General features: G+C 44.4%; 1 protein-coding gene across 2 annotated transcripts in view; it reads right to left on the bottom strand.

The window, feature by feature from the left end:
* The window catches only part of ABTB2 (ankyrin repeat and BTB domain containing 2), a 343,614-nt gene that overhangs the window by 118,106 nt on the left and 197,738 nt on the right, over positions 1–27,770 (bottom strand). Inside the window, exon 2 of one of the 2 annotated variants that reach the window (XM_069221850.1) lies at positions 1,513–1,659. The exons of the other annotated variant lie outside the window; for it this stretch is intronic. Within the exon in view, the coding sequence (XP_069077951.1) occupies positions 1,513–1,659 (147 nt within the window). The remainder of the gene's footprint in view (positions 1–1,512; positions 1,660–27,770) is intronic. 2 annotated transcript variants of the gene reach the window in all.

The following is a 27,770-nucleotide window of genomic DNA, read 5'->3' as shown; positions in this document are numbered from 1 at the left end:
CCCTTGTAGGTAGTCTCCTAGAATAGAAACACATGTAAGTTTGCTCCTGTCTGAGGCAGGAGTCTTAACAGGGCAGAACGGGAAAGGATCCCCCCCAAAGCTATTGGAGGTATTCCTGAATGGATTTATTGATGAGGCCATGTTTTCTTTTCTATAAGAGACCTCAAATTCAAATATGTCCTTGAAGTTTTCTGCATGCATAAATGTTATGCACTGGAGTATTCAAGTAAACCTGTGACAGTCATAGATTTTCTGGAGCACTCCTGGAATTTTTTGTGAATACCAGAACAATCAGATGTGTTCCAAATGACGAAATCTTTGGGGGGCACATTTTGACTGTTCACACATGCCATTGCGAAGCAGGCCCTGCATGGCTCAGATCAAGCAGGACCCTCCTTAGTGCTCAGCATTCTTCATTGGGGCTGTTCAATGATTCCCTCACCATCACCCTCTGACAGTGTCTCTCATCTCTCCATAGCCCCTCCCTCACATCTATTTCATTTGCTTTATAGCGCCTCTCTTACCAGCGCAGGGTGTGGGAGCACTTAGATTACACACGGATATAGAGACAATGAATCTTACATGTGTAAATCAGTGTACAGAAAATTATACATAATACAAAGGGGACAACAAAGTGTGGGATTTACACGTCATCCATACTGGTAGACATGTTTTAAGAGTGATTGGTCTGGGGAAGCAGAAACTCAGGATTCAGAACATAACACAGTGGTTAGGGTTGGCTTTACTAATAATTGATTTCTACCTAAACCAACCCTTTCTAGCAAAATTACGATAATCAAAGACTGGGGAAAAACATAACTTTATAACCTGTACCGTGCAGTTTGCATGCAGCTCTTTGATGCCAGTTCATAGCTCCCTGTGCTGAATAATGAGTGTAACTTAGAATTGTACTGTAACAAAAGGGTCTCTATCACAAACGCAATATTTAGCTGAGCTATGCACATAAAATACAGCTCTGTGATCTGCTTAGTACACTTGCAGCAGGCATATTAACCCTCTGCGCTACCTTCATGAGTCAAAACTTCCACTAGACAAACCCCAATCTCTGTCTAGCAGGTACATTAATCACCAGTTATCTTGGCACTTTTGTTGTTGCCTGAAAACTGTTGGATATACAAGGAACTCTGCAGTGCTTTTAAAATTGCTGCACTGCTACAAAACCGCCCCCAGTAACAAAAGCTTCCACCCTCCCGGGGAAACGCCCGGTGCCCCGTAGGGCCAGTCCGGCCTAGTTAAAGAGGGTCATTTCAGGATGCACCTTACCACGTTCTATTAAAAATACGTTTCACTTTCCTAGATAGAATGACATAACCTCCAGCCTAAGGGTTTCCACATATATTCCTGGTGTGCCAGCTCGAGTACCCGTATGTGGTAGTTGAGCCTACATGCCATCTCTTTCCCCATCACTCGTCCCTGGCCCACTCCTTTCCTTCCGCCCCATGCCTGCCCTCCGCCTCTCCATCCCACCCCAACTCGCCGCGTCAGACTCACTTAGCTCGGAGATGCTCCCCACACAGGTGGCCAGGAGGGACTGCTCCAGGGTGCGCAGCTCCAGCTGGGCGTAGGCGTCCGCCCGCTCGTCCCTGCACAGGGACCCGTCGTTGTAAGGACTGAAGTACGCGGGTAGGGAGAGCACACCTGCGGAGGGAAAGAAAGAGCATTAGGACTGAACATGCCACAGTGTCACACGAGAGCTGGGGTTAAGAGGGAGCTCGCTGGAGAGAGTTCCCTCGGACTGACACACTCGAGTGACGGCTCCCTAGAGAGAGTTCCCTCAGTCTGACACTGGAGTGGGAGCTCGTTCGAGAGAGTTCCCTCGGACTGAAACACTCGAGTGACGGCTCCCTAGAGAGAGTTCCCTCGGTCTGACACTGGAGTGGGAGCTCGCTGGAGGGAGTTCCGTCGGTCTGACATTCTCGGGTGACGGCTCCCTAGAGAGAGTTCCCTCGGTCTGACACAGGAGTGGGCGCTCGCTAGAGAGAGTTTCGTCAGGTGTACACATTGGAGTGAGAGCTCACTAGAGAGTTTCCTCAGTCTGGCACAGTGGAGTGAGAGGTCGTTAGAGAGCGTTCCCTCAGTCTGACACTTGAGTGAGCTCACTAGAGAGAGTTTCCTCAGTCTGCACAGTGGAGTGAGAGGTCGCTAGAGAGAGTTTCCTCAGCTGTACACACTGGAGTGAGCGCCCACTAGAGAGTTTCCTCAGTCTGACACAGTGGAGTGAGAGGTCGTTAGAGAGAGACCTCTCAGTTTGACACTTGAGTGAGCTCACTAGAGAGAGTTTCCTCAGTCTGACACAGTGGAGTGAGAGGTCGTTAGAGCGAGATCCCCAGTCTGACATATTTGAGTGAGCTCACGAGAGATTTCCCTCAGTCCGACACAATGGGGTGGTAGCTCACTAGAGAGAGTCCCCTCAGTTAGAAACAGTAGAGTGATAGTTCGCTAGAGAGATTTCCCTCAGTTTGACACTGCACATTAACATGGCACCGCTGTTTGCCCACCTAAAAATGTACTGTGTACAACAATGCATGGGGCAGTCACGGATATAAACAGTCAAGGGTTAACACCGCTGTAGCCAGTGATCGTGTGCAGTGGGCAGCTGGTGGGAAGAGTCCCAGTATATACATTAGTATATGCATTATTTAATTAATCCGAATTGCTTGAGGCGATTTTCAGTAAAGAAACTCATTGAAAACACCCAACGCACTCACGTGCACCAGCCACGCACAGCTTTTAAACTTTGAACCACAAGCAACAGTGATGCACACTGTACACCAAAGTATCTTTGGAAGCAGTCACATCGATGCATACATAGGTCAGAGTTCACCCGAAGCCATTTCCTGTGATGTTTTCGACAGTAAGTAAAATCGTCTCATTTAGGTCTGGTTAAAAGATACTTAACACTTTTAGACAGGGTTTTGTGTGGTGAGAAGAAAGGGGCATTTGTCACACACAAGAACGTTGCAAAAACAACGTTCCATATTCCAGGAAGTCATCTGATTTAGCACCGCTTCCGGCCTATGTACCTCTGCGCCATTGTGTGTGTGATACAAATAGTGCAGTGTTTGCAGCCAGTCTCCGCCACATCTAGTCTACAAATATTGTAATGTTTAATGCCTGCCTCCACATAATCCATTTTACGAGTAGCGCAGTACTCGCAGGCACGCTTAAGGCTCCCTCTGTTGAATCATGGCAGAAATAGGGCAGAAATAGGGCATTGTCTACATTCTGCCTCTACCAAATGCAATATACACAAAGTGCATTGTGTACAGTCTCCTTCATCTAATTCGTTGTAGAAATAATGCAGTGTCTACGGTCTGCCTCTTCTAAATGCATGATACAAAGAGAGGCCTTTACAGTCTGCCTCTACCAAATGCATGATACATATAGGAAACAGCTCACAGCCTGTCTCTACAAAATCAGTGATACAAATAGTGCAACGCGTGCAGGCTACTTCACTAAATCACTGTACAAATAATGTCATGTCTACAGTCTGCCTCTTCTAAATGCATGATATAAAGAGAGGCCTTTACAGTCTGCCTCTACCAAATGCATGATACATATAGGAAACAGCTAGCACCCTGTCTCTACCAAATCAATGATGCAAATAGTGCAAGGTGTGCAGGCTTTTTCTCCTAATTCATTGTACATATAATGCCATGCATACAGTCTGCCCCTACCCAACACAGGATACAAGGAGAGGTCTTTACAGTCTGCCTCCACCAAATGCATGAAACAAATACTAAACCGCTCACAGCCTGTCTCTACCAAATCAATGATGCAAATAGTGCAAGGTGTGCAGGCTTTTTCTCCTAATTCATTGTACATATAATGCCATTCATACAGGCTGCCTCGACCTAATACAGGATATAAAGAGAGGCCTTTACAGTCTGCCTCCACCAAATGCATGATACAAATAGTAAACAGCTCACAGCCTGTCTCTACAAAATCAATGATACAAAAAGTGCAAGGTGTGAAGGCCGTTTCACCTATTTCATTGTACATATAATGCCATGCATACAGTCTGCCCCTACCCAACACAGGATACAAGGAGAGGTCTTTACAGTCTGCCTCCACCAAATGCATGATACAAATAGTAAACAGCTCACAGCCTGTCTCTACCAAATCAATGATACAATTAGTGCAATGCATACAGTCTCCTTCACCCAATCCTATGTACAAATAATGCAGAGTTTATCGTCTGCCTCCATTTAATACATAATACAAAGAGTGGTCTTTGCAATCTATAGGGTTGTATCTATAGCAAATTCATTTTACAAATAGCTCAGTGTTTACAGCCTGTCTTCGGCTGATCTGATAAAATAATGCAATGTTTTCGGTTTGCCTCTACCAAATCTATGACATAAATAGTAATGATTAAACTCTGCCTCTAACAAATCCTTGAACAAATAGTGTTGCCTTTACAGCCTGTCTCTACCCAATCCCTGATTTCATAAGCTCATTGTATACAGTATGTCTCTGCTTAGACTACCATACAAATAACACAGTGCTTACAGTCAGCCTTTACAGTACATGGGGGTTGGGAGACAATGTACAAGGCCATGCACATGAAGTAGGGATTACACAAACACATTTCACGCATTTTAGGCACAGTAGCATTGCATGATTTGCCCAGAATCACACAGTATTGAACCACTCGCCGAGGCCGGGATTCGAAGAAGCAGGTGCAACAACCCAGGAAGTACGTCATCAGTACCATACTCAACTCAGAAAAAGCTACCTATGCAGAACTTGTTTTTTGGGGGTGCTTGGGGGTTTAGCTTTTTAAATAACAGGAAATGAGGTGTAGAAAAGAAGCTATGGGTGAAAAATCCCCGATTACCAGCCCAAATTCAATACCCGCCTACCGGAAACAGTGTAAACGACGATCCACCGTAGGGATGCATTAGGCACCATTTCCTTGAGCAGTGCCTATGGCTCAAATATCCGTACAACATATGGAATGAATTTATGGAGGGAAAATATGGAGTGAGGTTCACAACTTGTTCAGCTTCCATTGACAGCCCACCGCAGCATACCTGGATGGTGGAAATTGGCGTTAATGTTAAATTGAAGCATTAATGAAATTTTGAGGGGAGTTTTTTCAGTCCAGGCGCCTGCACAGACTGCTGCATGAATAAGGCAGTCAAGGTGATGCTAGGCAGACCGAAGCTCAGCTTACAAACCAAACAGGCTTCTAGTTTTCAGGGTACATCAGGTGTTGATGTTAGGAGGAAATAAGAACCAGTTTATGAAGTGCCTCCATACATTAGAGCACATGTGCCTCAAGGAAACAGTGGGCTAGAAAGTTCAGAACAAAGAGGGGTATTCAGAGTGAGACTGGCGGGGGTGAGAAGAGTGCCCCCTCCCCCTTTTAGAAGAGAGATTGTGCCAGGACCACCACCACCCACCCCCCCCCTTGGAGGAAGGCCATCTTGGCCAGGTGACATTAAGAGAATTTGGCCTTCGTGTGCTAAAGTTACGATGGAGCAACCAGGTTGGCGCAGGCTTACAATGAAGGTGCACGTGAGGCCACCCCTCTGTATGGCTGTTTTCCCCTATCGCCCTATCAGAGCTGGTGTTGAAGCTGGAAAGATGGCCAGATTTGCTTGTGTTTTTCCATAGGTTCTTTGCATCGGGAATAGTGACTGCTGGTAGTGGTTGGATCATTGATACAGATTTCACTGGTGAGAGGCAGAAGAACCCAAAAAGAGAAGACTATAGAAAGATGAGCATCTTCAGTCCAGCAGAGGACCAGGACAGGCGCATCCGTGCACAATTTTTCAGGTTACCCAAGGACTGTGTTAATGCATTTAATTTATTGTTATTCTATGTACATTTATTTTTATGTGGATAGCCTGAAAACAGATATGTATCCGGTCCTCCTGGACCTACGTTGGCTATCTCTGGATTAAAGGATGAGGTTTAGATAAAGACAATTACCACATAATTGTAGCAGTTGGTGAGTAGGAAAAGTTGGAAGTTAAGTTTTGGAAATTTACATCAAGTAAATGTTGCTTTTTAAATTATGTTTTTACGAGGCAATAATATATCAGTCTTTGGATGGGCTATGCACCTCTGTCACCATCTAGAAATGTGCAGCAAACCCCCTAAGAATGACTTTACTATGAGTTGAATACCTTGTTTCAGTGGCTGGGAGCCAGGCATCACCACAACTGACCATAATTGCTTCGTCAGCTCCTGTTTTGATTTGATTAAAGCCAAACATCCCTTCCTCCTGGTACATAACTTCCTGTTTCGAAAGGTTCTGAAAGTGGGGTTGGCACAAACTACATTGCCAGCATTTAAACTTGTAACACATGTTATTTACAGCACTGTGAAATGGAAAACCCGCAGCAGCAAGCATATTTTGTATTTTTCCTTATGTCTATAGTTTACAACACAAATTCTACTAAATGCCTGTTTTGAAAATAATCTTATGAACGCAGGCAGCAGCTGTAGGAGGCTGGACTAGCTTGTAGTGAGTACCAAGGGGTACTTGCACCTTGCACCAGGCCCAGTTATCCCTTATTAGTGTATAGGGTGTCTAGCAGCTTAGGCTGATAGATAATGGTAGCTTAGCAGAGCAGCTTAGGCTGAACTAGGAGACGTGTGAAGCTACTACAGTACCACCTAGTGTCATATGCACAATATCATAAGAAAACACAATACACAGTTATACTAAAAATAAAGGTACTTTATTTTTATGACAATATGCCAAAGTATCTTAGAGTGTACCCTCAGTGAGAGGATAGGAAATATACACAAGATATATATACACAATAGCAAAAATATGCAGTATAGTCTTAGAAAACAGTGCAAACAATGTATAGTTACAATAGGATGCAATGGGGAAACATAGGGATAGGGGCAACAAAAACCATATACTCCAAAAGTGGAATGCGAACCACGAATGGACCCCAAACCTATGTGACCTTGTAGAGGGTCGCTGGGACTATTAGAAAATAGTGAGAGTTAGAAAAATAACCCTCCCCAAGACCCTGAAAAGTGAGTGCAAAGTGCACTAAAGTTCCCCTAAGGACAAAGAAGTCGTGTTAGAGGAATAATGCAGGAAAGACACAAACCAACAATGCAACAACTGTGGATTTCCAATCTAGGGTACCTGTGGAACAAGGGGACCAAGTCCAAAAGTCACAAGCAAGTCGGAGATGGGCATATGCCCAAGAAATGCCAGCTGTGGATGCAAAGAAGCTTCTACTGGACAGAAGAAGCTGAGGTTTTTGCAGGAACGAAAAGGGCTAGAGACTTCCCCTTTGGTGGACGGATCCCTCTCGCCGTGGAGAGTCGTGCAGAAGTGTTTTCCCGCCGAAAGAAAGCCAACAAGCCTTGCTAGCTGCAAATCGTGCGGTTAGCGTTTTTGGACGCTGCTGTGGCCCTGGAGGGACCAGGAGGTCGCAAATTGGACCAGGAGAGAGAGGGGACGTCGAGCAAGACAAGGAGCCCTCTCAGCAGCAGGTAGCACCCGGAGAAGTGCCAGAAACAGGCACTACGAGGATGCGTGAAACGGTGCTCACCCGAAGTCGCACAAAGGAGTCCCACGTCGCCGGAGACCAACTTAGAACGTCGTGCAATGCAGGTTAGAGTGCCGTGGACCCAGGTTTGGCTGTGCACAAAGGATTTCCGCCGGAAGTGCACAGGGGCCGGAGTAGCTGCAAAAGTCGCGGTTCCCAGCAATGCAGCCCAGCGAGGTGAGGCAAGGACTTACCTCCACCAAACTTGGACTGAAGAGTCACTGGACTGTGGGGGTCACTTGGACAGAGTCGCTGGATTCGAGGGACCTCGCTCGTCGTGCTGAGAGGAGACCCAAGGGACCGGTAATGCAGCTTTTTGGTGCCTGCGGTTGCAGGGGGAAGATTCCGTCGACCCACGGGAGATTTCTTCGGAGCTTCTGGTGCAGAGAGGAGGCAGACTACCCCCACAGCATGCACAAGCAGGAAAACAGTCGAGAAGGCGGCAGGATCAGCGTTACAGAGTTGCAGTAGTCGTCTTTGCTACTATGTTGCAGGTTTGCAGGCTTCCAGCGCGGTCAGCAGTCGATTCCTTGGCAGAAGGTGAAGAGAGAGATGCAGAGGAACTCGGATGAGCTCTTGCATTCGTTATCTAAAGTTTCCCCAGAGACAGAGACCCTAAATAGCCAGAAAAGAGGGTTTGGCTACCTAGGAGAGAGGATAGGCTAGCAACACCTGAAGGAGCCTATCACAAGGAGTCTCTGACGTCACCTGGTGGCACTGGCCACTCAGAGCAGTCCAGTGTGCCAGCAGCACCTCTGTTTCCAAGATGGCAGAGGTCTGGAGCACACTGGAGGAGCTCTGGACACCTCCCAGGGGAGGTGCAGGTCAGGGGAGTGGTCACTCCCCTTTCCTTTGTCTAGTTTCGCGCCAGAGCAGGGCTAAGGGGTCCCCTGAACCGGTGTAGACTGGCTTATGCAGAATTGGGCACATCTGTGCCCAAGAAAGCATTTCCAGAGGCTGGGGGAGGCTACTCCTCCCCTGCCTTCACACCATTTTCCAAAGGGAGAGGTTGTCACACCCTCTCTCAGAGGAAGTTCTTTGTTCTGCCATCCTGGGCCAGGCCTGGCTGGACCCCAGGAGGGCAGATGCCTGTCTGAGGGGTTGGCAGCAGCAGCAGCTGCAGTGAAACCCCAGGAAGGGCAGTTTGGCAGTACCAGGGTCTGTGCTACAGACCACTGGGATCATGGGATTGTGCCAACTATGCCAGGATGGCATAGAGGGGGCAATTCCATGATCATAGACATGTTACATGGCCATATTCGGAGTTACCATTGTGAAGCTACATATAGGTAGTGACCTATATGTAGTGCACACGTGTAATGGTGTCCCCACACTCACAAAGTTCAGGGAATTGGCTCTGAACAATGTGGGGGCACCTTGGCTAGTGCCAGGGTGCCCTCACACTAAGTAACTTTGCACCTAACCTTTACCAGGTAAAGGTTAGACATATAGGTGACTTATAAGTTACTTAAGTGCAGTGTAAAATGGCTGTGAAATAACCTGGACGTTATTTCACTCAGGCTGCAGTGGCAGGCCTGTGTAAGAATTGTCAGAGCTCCCTATGGGTGGCAAAAGAAATGCTGCAGCCCATAGGGATCTCCTGGAACCCCAATACCCTGGGTACCTCAGTACCATATACTAGGGAATTATAAGGGTGTTCCAGTAAGCCAATGTAAATTGGTAAAAATGGTCACTAGCCTGTTAGTGACAATTTGGAAAGAAATGAGAGAGCATAACCACTGAGGTTCTGATTAGCAGAGCATCAGTGAGACAGTTAGTCACTACACAGGTAACACATTCAGGCACACTTATGAGCACTGGGGCCCTGGGTTACCAGGATCCCAGTGACACATACAACTAAAACAACATATATACAGTGAAAAATGGGGGTAACATGCCAGGCAAGATGGTACTTTCCTACACAACCCCCCCCCAAACGAAGGACAATAAGACTAGCCATGATCTGATGAGTCTTCATTGTCTAAGTGGAAATATCTGGAGAGTCCATCTGCATTGGAGTGGCTACTCCCAGGTCTATGTTCCACTGTATAGTCCATTCCCTGTAGTGATATGGACCACCTCAACAATTTTGGATTTTCACCTTTCATTTGTTTTAGCCAAAGTAGAGGTTTGTGGTCTGTCTGAACAATGAAGTGAGTGCCAAACAGGTATGGCCTCAACTTCTTCAGTGCCCAGACCACAGCAAAGGCCTCCCTCTCAATGGCAGACCAACGCTTTTCTCTAGGGGTCAACCTCCTACTAATAAAAGCAACAGGTTGATCCTGGCCCTCCGAATTAAGTTGTGATAGGACTGCCCCTACTCCTAATTCAGATGCATCAGTTTGGACATAGAATTTTTTAGAGTAACAAGGGCTTTTCAGGACAGGTGCAGAGCACATGGCCTGCTTCAGCTCCTCAAAAGCTTTCTGACAGTTTGCTGTCCATAATACCTTTTTAGGCATTTTCTTGGATGTGAGGTCATTAAGAGGGGCTGCAATGGAGCCATCGTTCTTAATGAACCTCCTGTAATACCCAGTGAGGCCTAGGAAGGCTCTCACCTGAGTCTGAGTGGTAGGGGGAACCCAATCAATAATTGTTTGGATTTTCCCCTGTAGTGGTGCAATCTGTTCCCCACCAACAAGGTGTCCCAGATAAACCACCTTACCCTGCCCTATCTGGCACTTTGAAGCCTTGATAGTGAGGCCTGCCTTTTGCAGGGCCTCCAAAACTTTCCATAGGTGGACCAGGTGATCATCCCAGCTGGAGCTAAAGACAGCTATATCGTCCAAATATGCTGCACTGAAAGCTTCCAGCCCTTGCAGGACTGTGTTCACCAACCTCTGAAAAGTGGCAGGTGCATTTTTCAAACCAAAAGGCATTACAGTAAACTGGTAATGTCCTCCAATGGTTGAAAATGCAGTCTTAGGTTTAGCATCTTCTGACAATTTGATCTGCCAATACCCTGCAGTCAAGTCAAAAGTGCTTAGATACTTGGCAGATGCCAGTGTATCTATGAGCTCATCTGCCCTGGGTATAGGGTGAGCATCAGTTTTGGTTACCAAGTTGAGACCTCTATAGTCTACACAAAACCGCATTTCCTTCTTTCCATCTTTGGAATGGGGTTTTGGTACCAGTACCACAGGAGAAGCCCATGGACTGTCAGAGTGCTCAACCACTCCTAGTTCTAACATTTTCTGGACCTCTTGCTTTATGCAGTCCCTGACATGGTCAGGCTGCCTATAGATCTTACTTTTGACAGGCAAGCTGTCTCCAGTATCTATAGTGTGCTCACACCAAGAAGTGGTACCTGGCACAGTAGAGAAGAGTTCAGAGAATTGATCTAGGAGGTTTATGCAATTGTCTTTCTGCTCAGCAGTAAGACAATCAGCCAAAACTACACCTTCCACCAGAGCATCTTGTTCTGTGGAAGAGAAGAGATCAGGTAGAGGATCACTGTCTTCTTCCTGTCCCTCATCTGTTGCCATGAGCAGGGTGAGATCAGCCCTGTCATAGTAGGGTTTCAGGCGGTTGACATGGAGCACCCTAAGGGGACTCCTGGCAGTGCCTAAGTCAACTAAATAGGTGACTTCTCCCTTCTTTTCAACAATTGTGTGGGGTCCACTCCATTTATCTTGGAGTGCTCTTGGGGCCACAGGCTCCAAGACCCACACTTTCTGCCCTGGTTGGTACTGAACCAAAACAGCCTTCTGATCATGCCATTGCTTCTGGAGCTCTTGGCTGGCCTGAAGGTTTTTACTGGCCTTTTTCATGTACTCAGCCATCCTTGATCTGAGGCCAAGTACATAATCCACAATATCCTGCTTAGGAGCTTTTAAAGGTTGTTCCCAACCCTCCTTTACAAGTGTGAGTGGACCCCTAACAGGGTGTCCAAAAAGAAGTTCAAAGGGGCTGAAGCCCACTCCTTTCTGGGGTACCTCCCTGTAGACAAAAAGGAGGCATGGTAGAAGGATATCCCATCTCCTGCGGAGTTTTTCAGGGAGACCCATAATCATGCCTTTGAGAGTTTTATTAAATCTCTCCACCAGTCCATTTGTTTGTGGATGATAGGGTGTTGTGAACTTGTACGTTACACCACACTCCTTCCACATGGCCTTTAAGTATGCAGACATGAAATTGCTTCCCCTGTCTGATACTACTTCCTTTGGCAAGCCCACCCTGGAAAATATTCCCAGGAGGGCTTTTGCCACTGCAGGTGCTGTAGTGGTCCTTAAAGGAATAGCTTCAGGATATCTTGTGGCATGGTCCACTACCACCAAGATAAATCTATTGCCTGAAGCAGTAGGAGGGTCAAGGGGGCCAACTATGTCAACCCCTACCCTTTCAAAGGGAACCCCAACCACAGGCAGTGGAATAAGGGGTGCCTTTGGGGTGCCACCTGTCTTGCCACTGGCTTGACAGGTTTCACAGAACTTACAAAATTCCTTTGTGTCCTCAGACATCCTAGGCCAATGAAACAATGGAACCAGTCTGTCCCAAGTTTTCATTTGACCCAGGTGCCCAGCTAGGGGAATGTCATGTGCCAGGGTTAGGAGGAACTTTCTGTACTCCTGAGGAATCACTAATCTCCTGGCAGCTCCAGGTTTAGGATCCCTATGCTCAGTGTACAAGAGGTTGTCCTCCCAGTAAACTCTGTGAGAGTCACTGACATCCCCATTAGCCTGTTTGACAGCTTGCTGTCTGAGACCCTCTAATGTGGGACAGGTTTGCTGTGCCACACTCAGCTCCTCTCTGGCTGGCCCCCCTTCACCCAAAAGCTCAGCAGTTTCTGCTTCCAGCTCCTCTGGTGTAGGTTCTGCACAGGGAGGGAATTCTTCTTCCTCTGAAGATGAATCCACTGTAGAGGGAGGGATAGTAGGAAGTGGTTTGCTTCTACTAGCCCTAGCTTTAGGGAGCACTTGGTCCATTGTTCCAGGATCCAAGCTTCCCTGTCCTTTTTGCTTTTTGGCCTGAGCCCTTGTCAAAGCAAAAATATGCCCTGGGATGCCCAGCATTGCTGCATGGGCCTCCAACTCCACAGCTGACCAAGCTGATGTCTCCAAATCATTTCCTAGTAGACAGTCTACAGGTAAATCTGTGGCTACCACAACTTTCTTTGGACCAGTAACCCCCCCCCCAGTTGAGATTAAGAACAGCCATGGGGTGGCTAAGTGTGTTGTTGTGAGCATCGGTAACTTGGTACTGGTGACCAAGTAGGTGTTGTTCAGGGTGGACCAGTTTCTCTATGACCATAGTCACACTGGCTCCAGTGTCCCTGTAGGCCTGAACCTCAACACCATTTATTAGGGGTAGCTGCTTGTACTTATCCATATTAAGGGGACAAGCAACTAAGGTGGCTAAATCAATAGCCCCCTCAGAGACTAACACAGCCTCTGTGGCCTCCCTAACAAGGCCAACCCCAACTAAGTTACCAATAGTGAGCCCAGCTACTCCCTTGGATTGGCTATTAGTAGGTTTGCTCCCACCACCACTGCTATTAGTAGGGACACTAGGGGTAGCAGTAGGGGTTGTAGTGGTAGGAGCATTGGTGCTTTTCTTTGGACAACTGGGATCTGTTGTCCAGTGGCCTTTTATTTTACATAAATAGCACCATGGTTTCTTTTCCTTGTTCTAATTAAAAGAGGATTTGGGCCCACCACCCCCACCAGAGTGTTTTTGTGGGCCTGATGAAGACTCATTTTTAGATTTGTCCCCACCCTTGTCAGAAGACTTACCATCCTTCTTTTTGTTGCCATCTTTGTCACCCCCTGTATGAACTTTTCTGTTCACCCTTGTTCTGACCCATTTGTCTGCCTTCTTTCCCAATTCTTGGGGAGAGGTCAGATCAGAGTCCACCAAGTACTGGTGCAACAAATCAGACACACAATTATTAAGAATATGCTCTCTCAGGATCAAGTTATACAGGCTGTCATAATCAGTAACTTTACTGCCATGTAACCACCCCTCCAAGGCCTTCACTGAATGGTCAATGAAATCAACCCAGTCTTGTGAAGACTCCTTTTTGGTCTCTCTGATCTTTATCCTGTATTGTTCAGTGGTTAAGCCATAACCATCCAGGAGTGCATTCTTAAGAACTTGGAAATTATTAGCATCATTTTCTTTCACAGTAAGGAGCTTATCCCTACCTTTTCCACTAAATGATAGCCATAGGATAGCAGCCCACTGCCTTTGAGGGACATCCTGTACAACACAGGCCCTCTCAAGTGAGTGCAGCAAACCACTTGTTAATGTCTTCCCCCTCCTTATAAGGGGGAACTATCTTGTGCAGATTCCTGGAATCATGCTCTTTTGCAGGATGACTATGGGGAATACTGCTGCTGCCACCATGGGTTTCTAAACCCAACTTCTGTCTTTCCTTCTCTAGTTCAAAAGACTGTCTATCCAAATCCAGCTGTTGCTTTTTAAGCTTCAGTCTGGTTTGTTCCACCCTCAACTTATTGAGTTCCCTCTCTAACATTCTGTCATCAGGGTTGGTGGGAGGGACATTCCTAGATACAGAGGTATGATGGGATTGAACAGAAGGAGACCTGTCCCATACAGAGGGCACCCTAACAGCTTGGCTAACAGAAACATCAGTACCACTGTGGTGTGAATAAATGCTTTTGCTATGATGTGAGACAACACTATTTGTATGGTGTGGCTCATCATCATTACCAACTATGCTAGACTGTCTAGTAATGGGCAGGCTTGGAAGTTTCTTTCCTGAATCTTTTCCTGGGGGAGTCCCTGGATCAGATTGAGAACCATTAGCTACTTTTTCAACAGATGGGGCACTTTTAGCCTTATCATGTTCTCTAAGCATGTTAAGTAACAGTTCCAAGGAAGGATTCTTCCCTACACTCAAACCTCTCTCTATGCAGAGACTCCTTGCTCCTTTCCAGCTAAGGTGATCATATGCAAGTTTGGACAGATCAACATTTTGGCCTGTGCCAGACATTTTTAGAGAGAGTTAAAGTGATAGAAAAAGAGAAAAAAGTTTGTCAGAGCTTTTAGAAAGACAGAGAAAAAAAACTTTAAAAACTTTTTAGTACTTTTTAGCAAGTTTAGAAGTACTTTTCAGCACTTAGAGAAGAGTGAAAAGAGGAAATGCAAAACTTTTTGGCTATGTGTATATACACTGACCTTGTTTTGTATATTTTTCTCTTATGAAAAGTACAATGACAAGAGTGGTAAGTAGTCTCAAAGCACTTATCCCACCGCTGCACAACCAATGTAGGAGGCTGGACTGGCTTGTAGTGAGTACCAAGGGGTACGTGCACCTTGCACCAGGCCCAGTTATCCCTTATTAGTGTATAGGGCGTCTAGCAGCTTAGGCTGATAGATAATGGTAGCTTAACAGAGCAGCTTAGGCTGAACTAGGAGACGTGTGAAGCTACTACAGTACCACCTAGTGTCATATGCACAATATCATAAGAAAACACAATACACAGTTATACTAAAAATAAAGGTACTTTATTTTTATGACAATATGCCAAAGTATCTTAGAGTGTACCCTCAGTGAGAGGATAGGAAATATACACAAGATATATATACACAATAGCAAAAATATGCAGTATAGTCTTAGAAAACAGTGCAAACAATGTATAGTTACAATAGGATGCAATGGGGAAACATAGGGATAGGGGCAACACAAACCATATACTCCAAAAGTGGAATGCGAACCACGAATGGACCCCAAACCTATGTGACCTTGTAGAGGGTCGCTGGGACTATTAGAAAATAGTGAGAGTTAGAAAAATAACCCTCCCCAAGACCCTGAAAAGTGAGTGCAAAGTGCACTAAAGTTCCCCTAAGGACAAAGAAGTCGTGTTAGAGGAATAATGCAGGAAAGACACAAACCAACAATGCAACAACTGTGGATTTCCAATCTAGGGTACCTGTGGAACAAGGGGACCAAGTCCAAAAGTCACAAGCAAGTCGGAGATGGGCATATGCCCAAGAAATGCCAGCTGTGGATGCAAAGAAGCTTCTACTGGACAGAAGAAGCTGAGGTTTTTGCAGGAACGAAAAGGGCTAGAGACTTCCCCTTTGGTGGACGGATCCCTCTCGCCGTGGAGAGTCGTGCAGAAGTGTTTTCCCGCCGAAAGAACGCCAACAAGCCTTGCTAGCTGCAAATCGTGCGGTTAGCGTTTTTGGACGCTGCTGTGGCCCTGGAGGGACCAGGAGGTCGCAAATTGGACCAGGAGAGAGAGGGGACGTCGAGCAAGACAAGGAGCCCTCTCAGCAGCAGGTAGCACCCGGAGAAGTGCCAGAAACAGGCACTACGAGGATGCGTGAAACGGTGCTCACCCGAAGTCGCACAAAGGAGTCCCACGTCGCCGGAGACCAACTTAGAACGTTGTGCAATGCAGGTTAGAGTGCCGTGGACCCAGGCTTGGCTGTGCACAAAGGATTTCCGCCGGAAGTGCACAGGGGCCGGAGTAGCTGCAAAAGTCGCGGTTCCCAGCAATGCAGCCCAGCGAGGTGAGGCAAGGACTTACCTCCACCAAACTTGGACTGAAGAGTCACTGGACTGTGGGGGTCACTTGGACAGAGTCGCTGGATTCGAGGGACCTCGCTCGTCGTGCTGAGAGGAGACCCAAGGGACCGGTAATGCAGCTTTTTGGTGCCTGCGGTTGCAGGGGGAAGATTCCGTCGACCCACGGGAGATTTCTTCGGAGCTTCTGGTGCAGAGAGGAGGCAGACTACCCCCACAGCATGCACAAGCAGGAAAACAGTCGAGAAGGCGGCAGGATCAGCGTTACAGAGTTGCAGTAGTCGTCTTTGCTACTATGTTGCAGGTTTGCAGGCTTCCAGCGCGGTCAGCAGTCGATTCCTTGGCAGAAGGTGAAGAGAGAGATGCAGAGGAACTCGGATGAGCTCTTGCATTCGTTATCTAAAGTTTCCCCAGAGACAGAGACCCTAAATAGCCAGAAAAGAGGGTTTGGCTACCTAGGAGAGAGGATAGGCTAGCAACACCTGAAGGAGCCTATAACAAGGAGTCTCTGACGTCACCTGGTGGCACTGGCCACTCAGAGCAGTCCAGTGTGCCAGCAGCACCTCTGTTTCCAAGATGGCAGAGGTCTGGAGCACACTGGAGGAGCTCTGGACACCTCCCAGGGGAGTTGCAGGTCAGGGGAGTGGTCACTTCCCTTTCCTTTGTCCAGTTTCGCGCCAGAGCAGGGCTAAGGGGTCCCCTGAACCGGTGTAGACTGGCTTATGCAGAATTGGGCACATCTGTGCCCAAGAAAGCATTTCCAGAGGCTGGGGGAGGCTACTCCTCCCCTGCCTTCACACCATTTTCCAAAGGGAGAGGGTGTCACACCCTCTCTCAGAGGAAGTTCTTCGTTCTGCCATCCTGGGCCAGGCCTGGCTGGACCCCAGGAGGGCAGATGCCTGTCTGAGGGGTTGGCAGCAGCTGCAGTGAAACCCCAGGAAGGGCAGTTTGGCAGTACCAGGGTCTGTGCTACAGACCACTGGGATCATGGGATTGTGCCAACTATGCCAGGATGGCATAGAGGGGGCAATTCCATGATCATAGACATGTTACATGGCCATATTCGGAGTTACCATTGTGAAGCTACATATAGGTAGTGACCTATATGTAGTGCACGCGTGTAATGGTGTCCCCGCACTCACAAAGTTCAGGGAATTGGCTCTGAACAATGTGGGGGCACCTTGGCTAGTGCCAGGGTGCCCTCACACTAAGTAACTTTGCACCTAACCTTTACCAGGTAAAGGTTAGACATATAGGTGACTTATAAGTTACTTAAGTGCAGTGTAAAATGGCTGTGAAATAACGTGGACGTTATTTCACTCAGGCTGCAGTGGCAGGCCTGTGTAAGAATTGTCAGAGCTCCCTATGGGTGGCAAAAGAAATGCTGCAGCCCATAGGGATCTCCTGGAACCCCAATACCCTGGGTACCTCAGTACCATATACTAGGGAATTATAAGGGTGTTCCAGTAAGCCAATGTAAATTGGTAAAAATGGTCACTAGCCTGTTAGTGACAATTTGGAAAGAAATGAGAGAGCATAACCACTGAGGTTCTGATTAGCAGAGCCTCAGTGAGACAGTTAGTCACTACACAGGTAACACATTCAGGCACACTTATGAGCACTGGGGCCCTGGGTTACCAGGGTCCCAGTGACACATACAACTAAAACAACATATATACAGTGAAAAATGGGGGTAACATGCCAGGCAAGATGGTACTTTCCTACAGCAGCTAAATTAATACTGGGTATTGAATATAGAGTCAGTGAGGTATATAACTCACATAAACATTAGCAAAAAGTATGCAGAAATATTTTGCAAAGAAAAGTGAGTTCAAGTTGGCGTGCACCATTAAGTCTTATATCTTTAAAAAAAAAAAGCTGGTTCCACATTGAAGCCCTCACTGGGAGCATTATGTCACGAAGAAAGAAGAAATACTTGTAAAACGCAGGAAAGGCTGGGTTGGTCTCTTTTAAAGTGTCCTACGCCCAGTAGTGATGGTAGGATTTTCTGCGCTGAAGTCAGAACACCATGTTATGCTGTTAGAGGGCTCCACAATCGTTAACAAAAGGCCAGTGTTTCCTTGCACTTTGCACCACGTGGTACTTGTGCACAAATGCCACTTCTGTAACAGGCCTTATCTAGCCTCCAGCCCTGCACAAAATTGTGCAATGCTGAATAATTTTGCACTGCCGAATATTTCTCAGTCTCATTCACCAAACGTATTTAACATTTTTCAAACTAAAAAAAACAGAAAACCTTTATGAGATTTGGTTAAATCTGTTGAGGAAATATACTTTAAAATCATAGTTAACAGTTCCAGAGCATAATCACAAAATATCATGTCTAATAAAGTGGGCTGTACTAAATAGAATACATTTTGTGTTTGGTTGATACTGACAGCTATTTTAAATGATCCTCAGTAATTAGGACCTCCAGAATGCTATTTTTCTGACTCAATGATTTTTTACCTGCTATTGACTATATTTCCCATTGAGTTACCGCAATTGCATAATTTTTTAATACCGGTATTGTTATTATTAGTATTTGCAGTTCATTTGCAATTGTAAAATGGAAATATTTAAGAGGTTAATTCATTTCACCAGTATATACTTCGTTTCTACATTTTACGCACTCTGGACCGAACATTTATATTTTTTATGCAGCCTAATTGTCACTCTTCTAAAGTGAATGGCTCCAGCCCATTCTGATCCCAATTGAAGGTGCCCACCACTACACCCACCGACCCTCGTCAATGCTTGATTTCGATCAGGACTGCCCCCCCCCTTTACTTTGTAAAGCGCCTTGAGACCCGCACGGGTGAGTAGCGCGCTTTATAAATGTTTATGATTTGATTTGATTTGATTTTTTGGGTGAGTTATTTTAATTCCAATTTGCCTGCAGTGCCTAATTCAATTCATTATAATATGTAAACTTTACTCACTTTCACAATTTAGTCATACAGTTTAAATACCTCTTGGTTTACAAGAATTATTCCACCTAAAATGTGGGTGAAGAAACTTTATGGCAGGGGGGATTCTTTTGAGAGCGTTGATGTGTTATAATGATGCATTCACGTCTTTAGGGTGACCCATCTTCTCTTTGCAGGACTGGGAAATTATCTTTTAGGATCACTTTTTACAAGGCATGAAAATGAATTGCATTCCGCCTGACCCAGGGATAATTTTAGAGCTTATGCATTAACAATGAGACAATTGCCAGAGGAGAACATTTTAAATTTCTCATTTTGGGAACAAGAAATCAAATTTGTCCCCCTACCAATTTTTTGTAGTGATGTAACAGTGGTGTTATATGTATATATAGTCACTCCTTGTAGCGTAACTTGTCCGCGCCTACCCGCCGGTGGTGCCGATGTCGGACACACGCCACATCGTCTAATTATATACTCTTTCCTTTGTCGATACACAAGGATACAGCACTCCACAAACAAGGGAAATAATTAAAAGTCCATTTTATTTGGTACGCAAAGGAACACGTTTCGGCATTACTGCCTTTGTCAACCTAGCGGTCGCCATATTGCCATCACTATTTATATCACATGATCAGACTTGAGAATACTTCATTATAAAAGATTTTTTAACAATGTTTTCAAATTGACCAGATTTGAAATTGTTACTTTAAGCTTATCAATTTTTAGATTTTCTACGCGATTATTGCATTGAATTACCATATCAAACATTTCATTTGTGAAACCACCTCATTCAAAAAAACATAATAACATGGATAGTTCTACAATATAAATATCGATTCAATCAAAACCTCAATTCATATTCCAATTCAATGTCCATATTAACTTTTCAACATATCAATTCATTTTCTTCAATGGATTTTCTAAACCCTTATTGCTTATGAATTTTTAGCTATTATGTGACTTATCAATGTGCTAATATTTCATTATCATTAAACCTATTTGATGTATTTATCCTATTTGTTATATAATAGCATACGTTAACAAGAGCATGAATGGTATTCTATCAATCACTAAGCTGTTATTGCTGATTTTCACTATTATTATTATTATATTAATTACTTTACAGATATATATACAGTTCTTCACTACTATTTAATCCTATGGGTTCTTTAGTATCCAACATCAATATGTATCCTGATTCCAAGGTTCTTAGAAAGGTTCTGGGAAATTATCTTTTAGGATCACTTTTTACAAGGTGTGAAAATGAATTGCATTCCGTCTGACACAGGGATAATTTTAGAGCTTATGCATTAACAATGAGACAATAGCCAGAAAAGAACATTAGAAATTTCTCATTTTGTAAACAAGAAATCAAATTTGTCCCCCTACCAATTTTTAGTAGTGATGTAACAGTGGTGTCATATATATATATATATATATATATATATATATATATATATATATATATATATATATATATATATATATATATATATATATATATATATATGTTTTTCCCAACACACAGCCTCCCAAGAGAATGACCAGAGTGCACAGAATTGTCTTGGGAGGCTGTGTGTTGTGAATTACCCATTACAGTTTCCTCATCCGTGGTGCTTACAGGAATCGTAGGCCTAGAGGAATAGAGGACTGGGGACTTTTGCATAAATGTATTCATAGTTAGGGCCTAGTTTCCATAGAAAAATATTTTTTTGATTTGCCTGTATCTTTGGCACCGTTTGACGAATCTTCACAAACTTTTCCAACAAAAGTATCCCTCTAGGGTCTTGTTGTGCAAGGAAAGACACAGGATGATCTGTGTAGCGGGGGCCGAGAAAAAGGGAGTGAAAAAAAATGTTTATTCACATAGAGTCTTTAGACACTCCTGCAGCCCGAACTGCTGGATGGCATTGCACCAAATTTGGCAGAGAAGTAGCTTTAGGTCTGCAGATTGTCTTTTTTTGTTATCTGGTGTAAATCCATTCAGTAGTGTTTGAGATATTGAAGGAAATCCAAATTTGTACATCTGGGCAGAGCCTAAGCACAGATGGTGAATACTGATTGGCTGTCAGTACTTCAACCAAAAAAAGAGTCACATAAAATAGAATTTATAAAGGGTGATAACAAATTAAAGTTACAATACAAATTATTTGTTGATGGTACCATACTAGTTTTTGGACTTGTGGTATGTTCTAAGGTGATTTTACCCTGTTGGGATATCATGAATCACGTTTGAGAGAAAACTCTTTCTCATGATATTCCCATAGAGGTTATGAAAGGTGCTTCAGAAGCTAAAAGGAGAGCATATTTTCTGTAAATTCACACTATCTTTCTCAGCCATATGAGAATGACGTCTGACATTCTCAGTAAAACATGTACTTGGAAAAGGAGCAGCCCGTTAGTTGATTCCCTTGTGTTCTATTGCAACCTCCCAGAGTGTTCTAAGAATACCTAGAGCGCTAAAAGTCTTACTTATGACAAAGGTGTGGCACGCCTGAAGCCATCTTGATTGAATCAAACTGTAAAATTTAAAACATTTGATTTAGAAAGGAACAAGATGAGGGGGTTCATTTTGTTATCAAAATTATGGTTAGTGCAGTGCTGTAGAAAGAATAATTAGGACCAGTTTTAAGTGGGTGTTCAGATATCTTCCTTTTCAATTTTATAAACATTCTGACATGCAGACTGAAACATGCACTTTCAATACCGGCAGTAGAATGCCGGTTAACTCCCTGGTGATCAACAGCTTTACTACAGTATACTAATGAGCAACTAGAGTGATAACATTCTGAATTTATTGCAAACGTGTGACACATCTGAATGTCATCTTGATGGAATCGTAGTCAAAAACTGAAAGCATTTTCTACTTAGAATACTGCAGTGAATGAGGAGATAGGGAGCTCCATAACTAATAAGTCTCTCAAGATGGCCACCAGAAAAAAGAGCCCAAATGTAGCACAAATATCACCCAAATGTAGCCTAAGAATAGCCCAATGACAGAAGTGTGCAAAACACTTAGGTGGTCATTACTGGCGGTCAGAGACCGCCAGGGGTAATGTGGCGTCCGTACCGCCAACAGGCTGGCGGTACGGAGGCCCTTATTACGACCGCGGCGGTAGAGCCACCAGGAAGAGGCTGGCGGTAAGGGGTGTTCTGGGGCCCCTGGGGGCCCATGCCACTGGCATGGGCAGTGCAGGGGCCCCCTAACAGGGCCCCGGCCCGCTTTTCACTGTCTGCATAGCAGACAGTGAAAAGCGCGATGGGTGCAACTGCACCCGTCGCACGGCCGCAACACCGCCGGCTCCTATGTTGCGGCCTCATTCCCGCTGGGCCGGCGGGAATGTCATAATGGGGGCCGCGTGAGTGCAGCCGCATTGGCGGCCGCACGGCAGTTACCAGGGTCGTAATGACCCCCTTAGTTTCTTTGTTTTTTGCAGTTATATACTGCGCAGACTTGACCCGAAGGTACTAGAGTGCTTTACATGAGCATCAATTACGTTACACAAGCACACATTCATTTTGGTTTTAGGCATGGAGAGATTAAGTTATTTGCCCAGAATCACAGCATGTCATGCCCTAAAGTAAATATAACTTGCACCTTCGCCATGCAATGCTAATTACCCCAGTTATTGCATCACTCACAACATCTTCAATGACATCATTGATAATATCACTGTAACATTTGCAGTAAAATTATTGATGAAAAATCTGTGCATGGCGGGAGCAGTAGTTATAGTTACCTTAGGGCACGAATTATAATTATTTGAAATAACTCCTACTATAACAGCTGAACTTCTATGGGTTTGTGAATGTAAAATGTGAACCTAACTATAACATCCCTCTAACCTTTGTTTTTTTACTGGATTTATAAAATCAGCACAGGCAAACTTTCGTGATCAAGTCACTTGTTGTGTTGAAACACGTTGAGTGCATTGCCTTAAATAAAACTCACTGGATGCCATCACTCGTTGGGAGTGCGCATGATTTTCTCCTTTACCTTGGAGTTCGCCTGTGCTGATTATCCGGTCTCCCACACCCAATCACGCGTCGCATTCAGGGACTGGAAGTATATGTATATATGTATTTATATTTGTGCAAAAAAAGAATAGAGTGGAGAGGTTTAGGTGGAGAGCTAAACTTGGGAACTACCCAGAGTTCTCTATTCTTTTTTGCATAATTTATGCCTCACTCTAACCCTGAAAAGGATTTTTATATTTGTATACATATTTAAGGTTTAGGGTTGGGTAGGGGTTATAGGTTTACTGGGGTAGGAACTTAGGGATGGGTAGGTGTATAGGTTATTAAAGGTATTTTAGGGTTTAAGGGTGGGTAGGGGTTGTGGGTGGAAAGGGTGTTTTTAGGGTTTATCAGTGGGTAAGAGTATTGCATTGTAAGGGTGTTTTTTTAGGGTTTACGGATGGGTAAGGAAATTGGGTGGTAAGGGTATTTTTAGGGGTTAGGGGGTAAGGATATTGGGTGCTAAGGGTGTTTTTAGGGTTTAAGAGTAGGTAAGAGTATTCAGTGGTAAGGGTGTTTTTAGGGTGGGTACATGTATTGAGTGGTAAGGGTGTTTTTAGGGTTTATGGGTGTGTGAGGATATCGGATGCTAAGAATATTTTTAGATGTTAGTGGTGAGTTAAATTATTGAGTGGTAAGGGTGTTTTTAGTGTTTATCGGTGGGTAGGTGTATTGGGTTGTAATGGTATATTTTGGGTTTAGGGGTGGGTAAGGTATTGGGTAGTAAGGGTATTTTTTAGAGTTTAGGTGGGTAAAGGTATTGGGTGACAAGGCAGGAGCATTGGGTTGTAAGGGTAATTAAAAATGGGGATTTAGGGGACATATATATTTATATAGATATATATTTTACTTTATAATTATATATATATATATATATATATATATATATATATTCTTTTTGTTGCACTAAATATATATATATATTTAGTGCAACAAAAAGAAAATTGCAACGCACTCCGTTAATGCTTGTTTCTTCATGACATTTTAATCACTGCAACAAACGACACGTATTGACCAAACGGTCTTCATCCAAGTTCGTAAGTCCTTTCACTCTGTTTACTTTTATATAAACAAATCACTGTTACCAATACAATGCATTATGGGATTTGTGGTATATTAAAAACCCAATTTCTCCATATATAAATAAAACAAATTTATTATGTTTCCTCACAAAAATAATTCTATACAAAAAATAACTATATACAAAAAAATAATAATAATAATAGTGAATTATAAAAAAGAGACTTTTGTACCTTGATAATACTTACCTTAAATACTAGAATAGACTTTCAATGCGTGGTTGAAGGCAGATGTGTGGTAAAAAAATTGTGTGTTTAAAAAATGTGTAGTAAAGGCATGCATGTTTTTTTCCACAGTGTAAAGTCATACAGCCATCCCTGCAGGATAGCTCATGGGGTTTATTCGTCTGCTGCATATACCTTAATGTAAATGTCTCTTTAAAAGTTCGAGTTTCAGTGAAATAGCTCTGTGGCTTAGTTTTCTGTAGAGATCATTATGTTACTGTCCAATGTATAGTAAAGTTCATGGGTGATGAGTTTATTTTTGTTACAGTTCCAATGAAAGCCAGACCCCGCCCAGCCCTTAGAGTGACTGGGCAGAGACTAATGTGAGTGTCTACTTGGGGAAAGGCCAGACCACAGGGTTAGACCAGTTTCAGAGGAGAAATTGGATATTGTAACATATCATCACCCAGCAAGTAATCAACTTTGTAATGTGAATTTTTATAGCTAGAGAAAATGTATACATTTCATGGTGGGTTAGATATACATTTATACAACTCAACGCTCAATCTGCTTTATATTATGATAGACTAATGTGGATGCTTAATTAATCATAAAAGTAATAATTGAGCTGATTTGTCCAGCAAAACATTATTCGCAGGGTTAAAGTCTTGTTAAAATTCAAACTGCTCTGCATAAGCATAGGTAGAAGTGGTAATAGTTAAACAAATGTGTGCATAGATCATGTCATTTTATTTTATTTCTGTAATTGAGGCATTACATAGCAGGATCCAGATCACAGTGCAACCTATAACTTTACAACAAGCACGGATAGTACCCACATTAGGTGATTTGCTTAATTTGTGCCGGAGGTACCCACACTTATTTTTGAAGACAGGGGCTGATGTTTGTTCATCAGACTTTGATCCAGAGCAAGAGAAAGGCAGAAAGGAAAGAAAAGGGAATAAAAAAGAAAGAAAATAGGTAGCAAAGGGAGAAGGTCGTGAAAAATTACATGTTTGAGTGAAATAAACAGACAAGAAGTGTAGGGTAGTGGAAGAAAGCTGTGTGGGGTGGAATCAAGATGAGGCAGCCTTAGTATTGGCCATCCCCGGCATTCAGCAGCACTTTATGCCCATGCAGGGCACTGTGATACTGTAGATGTGCTGGGATACACGTTGGTCGGAAGTGTGGGATCACAATTTTTAAACTAGCATTGGCAAAGCCAATAGGTCGCACCTAGGCGTGAGCTACTGACTTTGGCATGTATTTTAGCTATGTTGTACACCAGTGGGGCTGCTGTTCAGCACGGCTAAAGGTTTGTGGAGTGGGGTGGGGTAGAGTGGAGTGGATTAGATTGGAGTTGGGTAAACTGAAGTGGGTAGATTGAAGTGGGGTAGATTGGGGTGAAGTGGGGTAGACGGGTGGAGTATATTAGGGTAAATTGCAGTAGGGTAAGTAGGAGTAGAGTAGATCGGATAAACTGGGGTAGAGTGGAGAGGAATATTTTTTGAGTAGATTAGCGTGCAGTGGGGTGGACTGGAGTGGGATAGATTGGCATGGAGTAGCATAAATTTGAGTGGGGTAGATTGGGTGGATTGTAGTAGGGTAGATTGAAGTGGAGTTGGATAGAGTGGTGTGGGGTAGATTGGGATGGGGTGGGGTATATTGGAGTGGGGTGGAGTGGGGTAGATTGGAGTAGGGGAGATTGGGTGAGAGTGGGATAGATTGGAGAGGACTGGAGCAGATTAGGGTAGATCGTGATACAGTAGATTGGAGTAGGATAGTTTGGGGTGGCGTGTTGTTGGGTACAGTGGATTGGATTGGGGTGAAGTGGGTTAGATTGAACTGGAGTGAGGTAGATTGGAGTGGAGTGGGGTGGATTGGAGTGGAGTTGGATAGATTGGAGTGGAGAGTTGATACTGAAGAGTAGTGAGAGATTGGAGAAGACTGGGAGTGGAGTGAAGAGAAGTAGATTAGAGCGGAGTGGAATAAAGTGGGTGAATTAGAGTAGGGTAGGTTGGGGTGGGATGGTGTAGATTGAAGTGGAATTGGGTAGACTGGAGTCGAGTGGGAGGATTGGGGTGGGTAGGGTGGTATAGACTAGATTGGAGTGGGGGTGGGGTAGATTGGAGTAGATTGAAGTGGAGTAGTTAGGGGTAAACGAGTAGGGTAGACTGGGGTGGGGTACACTGGTGTAGGGTAAATTGGGGAGGGATATATTGAATGTGGAAGATTGGAGTGGAGTGTGGTTGACTGGAGCACAGTGTGGTGGATTGGAATGAAGTGGAGTGTGGTAGATTTCAGATGCCTTGGGTGGGGTAGACTGGAGTGGGGTAGATTTGAGTGGAATAGGGTAGACTGTGGTAGATTGGAGTGGGGTAGATTGTGGTGGAGTTGGGTAGATTGGAAGAGAGTGGAGTATATTAGAGTAGAGATGAGATGGAGAGATTGCAGTGGAGTTTGGTGTGGAGTTGGGTAAATTGGAATGGAGTGGGTAAATTGGAGTTGGGTAGATTTGAATGGAGTGGGGTAGATTGGAGTGGAGTCAGGTAAATTGGAGTAGAGTAGATGGGGTAGATTGGAGTGGGGTGAGTTCAATTAGGGTACATTGGAGTGGGATAGATTGGAGTGGATTGGAGTGGAGTGGGATAGATGGGGTAGATCGGAGTGGGGTAGATTTGAGTGGAGTTTGGTAGAGTGCAGTGGAGTGGGTAGGTTGGGTTAGATTGAGTGGAGCAGATTGGAGTTGGGAGGAGGTGGAGACTAGGGTGAAGTGGGGTAGATTGTAGTGGGGTCGGGTAGAGTGGAGTGTGGTAGATTGGATTGCAGTGCAGTGGAGTGGGATAGATTTTAATAGATTGGGGTAGAGTGGGGTAGATTGAGGTGGTGTAGATTGGATTATGGTGGGGTAGATTGGAGTCAGGTAAATTGGGGTGGGGTGGAGGGGTAGATTGTGGGGTACTGTACATTGGAGTGGAGTGGGGTAGATTTGGTGGAGGGTGGTAGATTGGAGTGGAGTAGATTGTACCGAAGTGGAGTGGGATAGATTGGATTGGAGTGGAGTGGAGTGGGGTAGATTGGAGTGGAGTGGTCTAGATTGGAGTGGAGTGTCATAGAGAGGAGTGGAGTAGAGTAGCATGCAGTATAGAGTATGCATGGTGTGGTAGCACTCTTTATTACATTTGCACCGAAATATGGTTTTACTGCGCACAAACGTGTGCATATGTCATCAACTACTGTATTCATGTGTTTTGATCAAAATCAAATATTTGTTTCCACTACACTTCAGAATTATAAAAAAATGTGCTTCATTTGTACAAATACTGATATATTCTGAAACATCAGCACAGTTAATTGTTTGGGTTGCATGCTAGAAGAAATAAAATCCATCTCACCTGAGTGTTCAGCAGGATTGTCACATAAAGTCACTCACTTTGAAGTCAGAGAAAAAAAGTAAACACCAAGCTCCCTCAGAAGATAAAGCCTACTGATATTTGACCTCTGACTTTGAATGCAGAGCAAATGTGACAAGATA

Source organism: Pleurodeles waltl, chromosome 3_1 (assembly GCF_031143425.1).
Source record: "Pleurodeles waltl isolate 20211129_DDA chromosome 3_1, aPleWal1.hap1.20221129, whole genome shotgun sequence".
NCBI classification, from domain to species: domain Eukaryota; kingdom Metazoa; phylum Chordata; class Amphibia; order Caudata; family Salamandridae; genus Pleurodeles; species Pleurodeles waltl.
The sequence above is the reverse complement of the archived record's forward strand: the minus strand, read 5'-3'. Positions and strand labels throughout refer to the sequence as shown.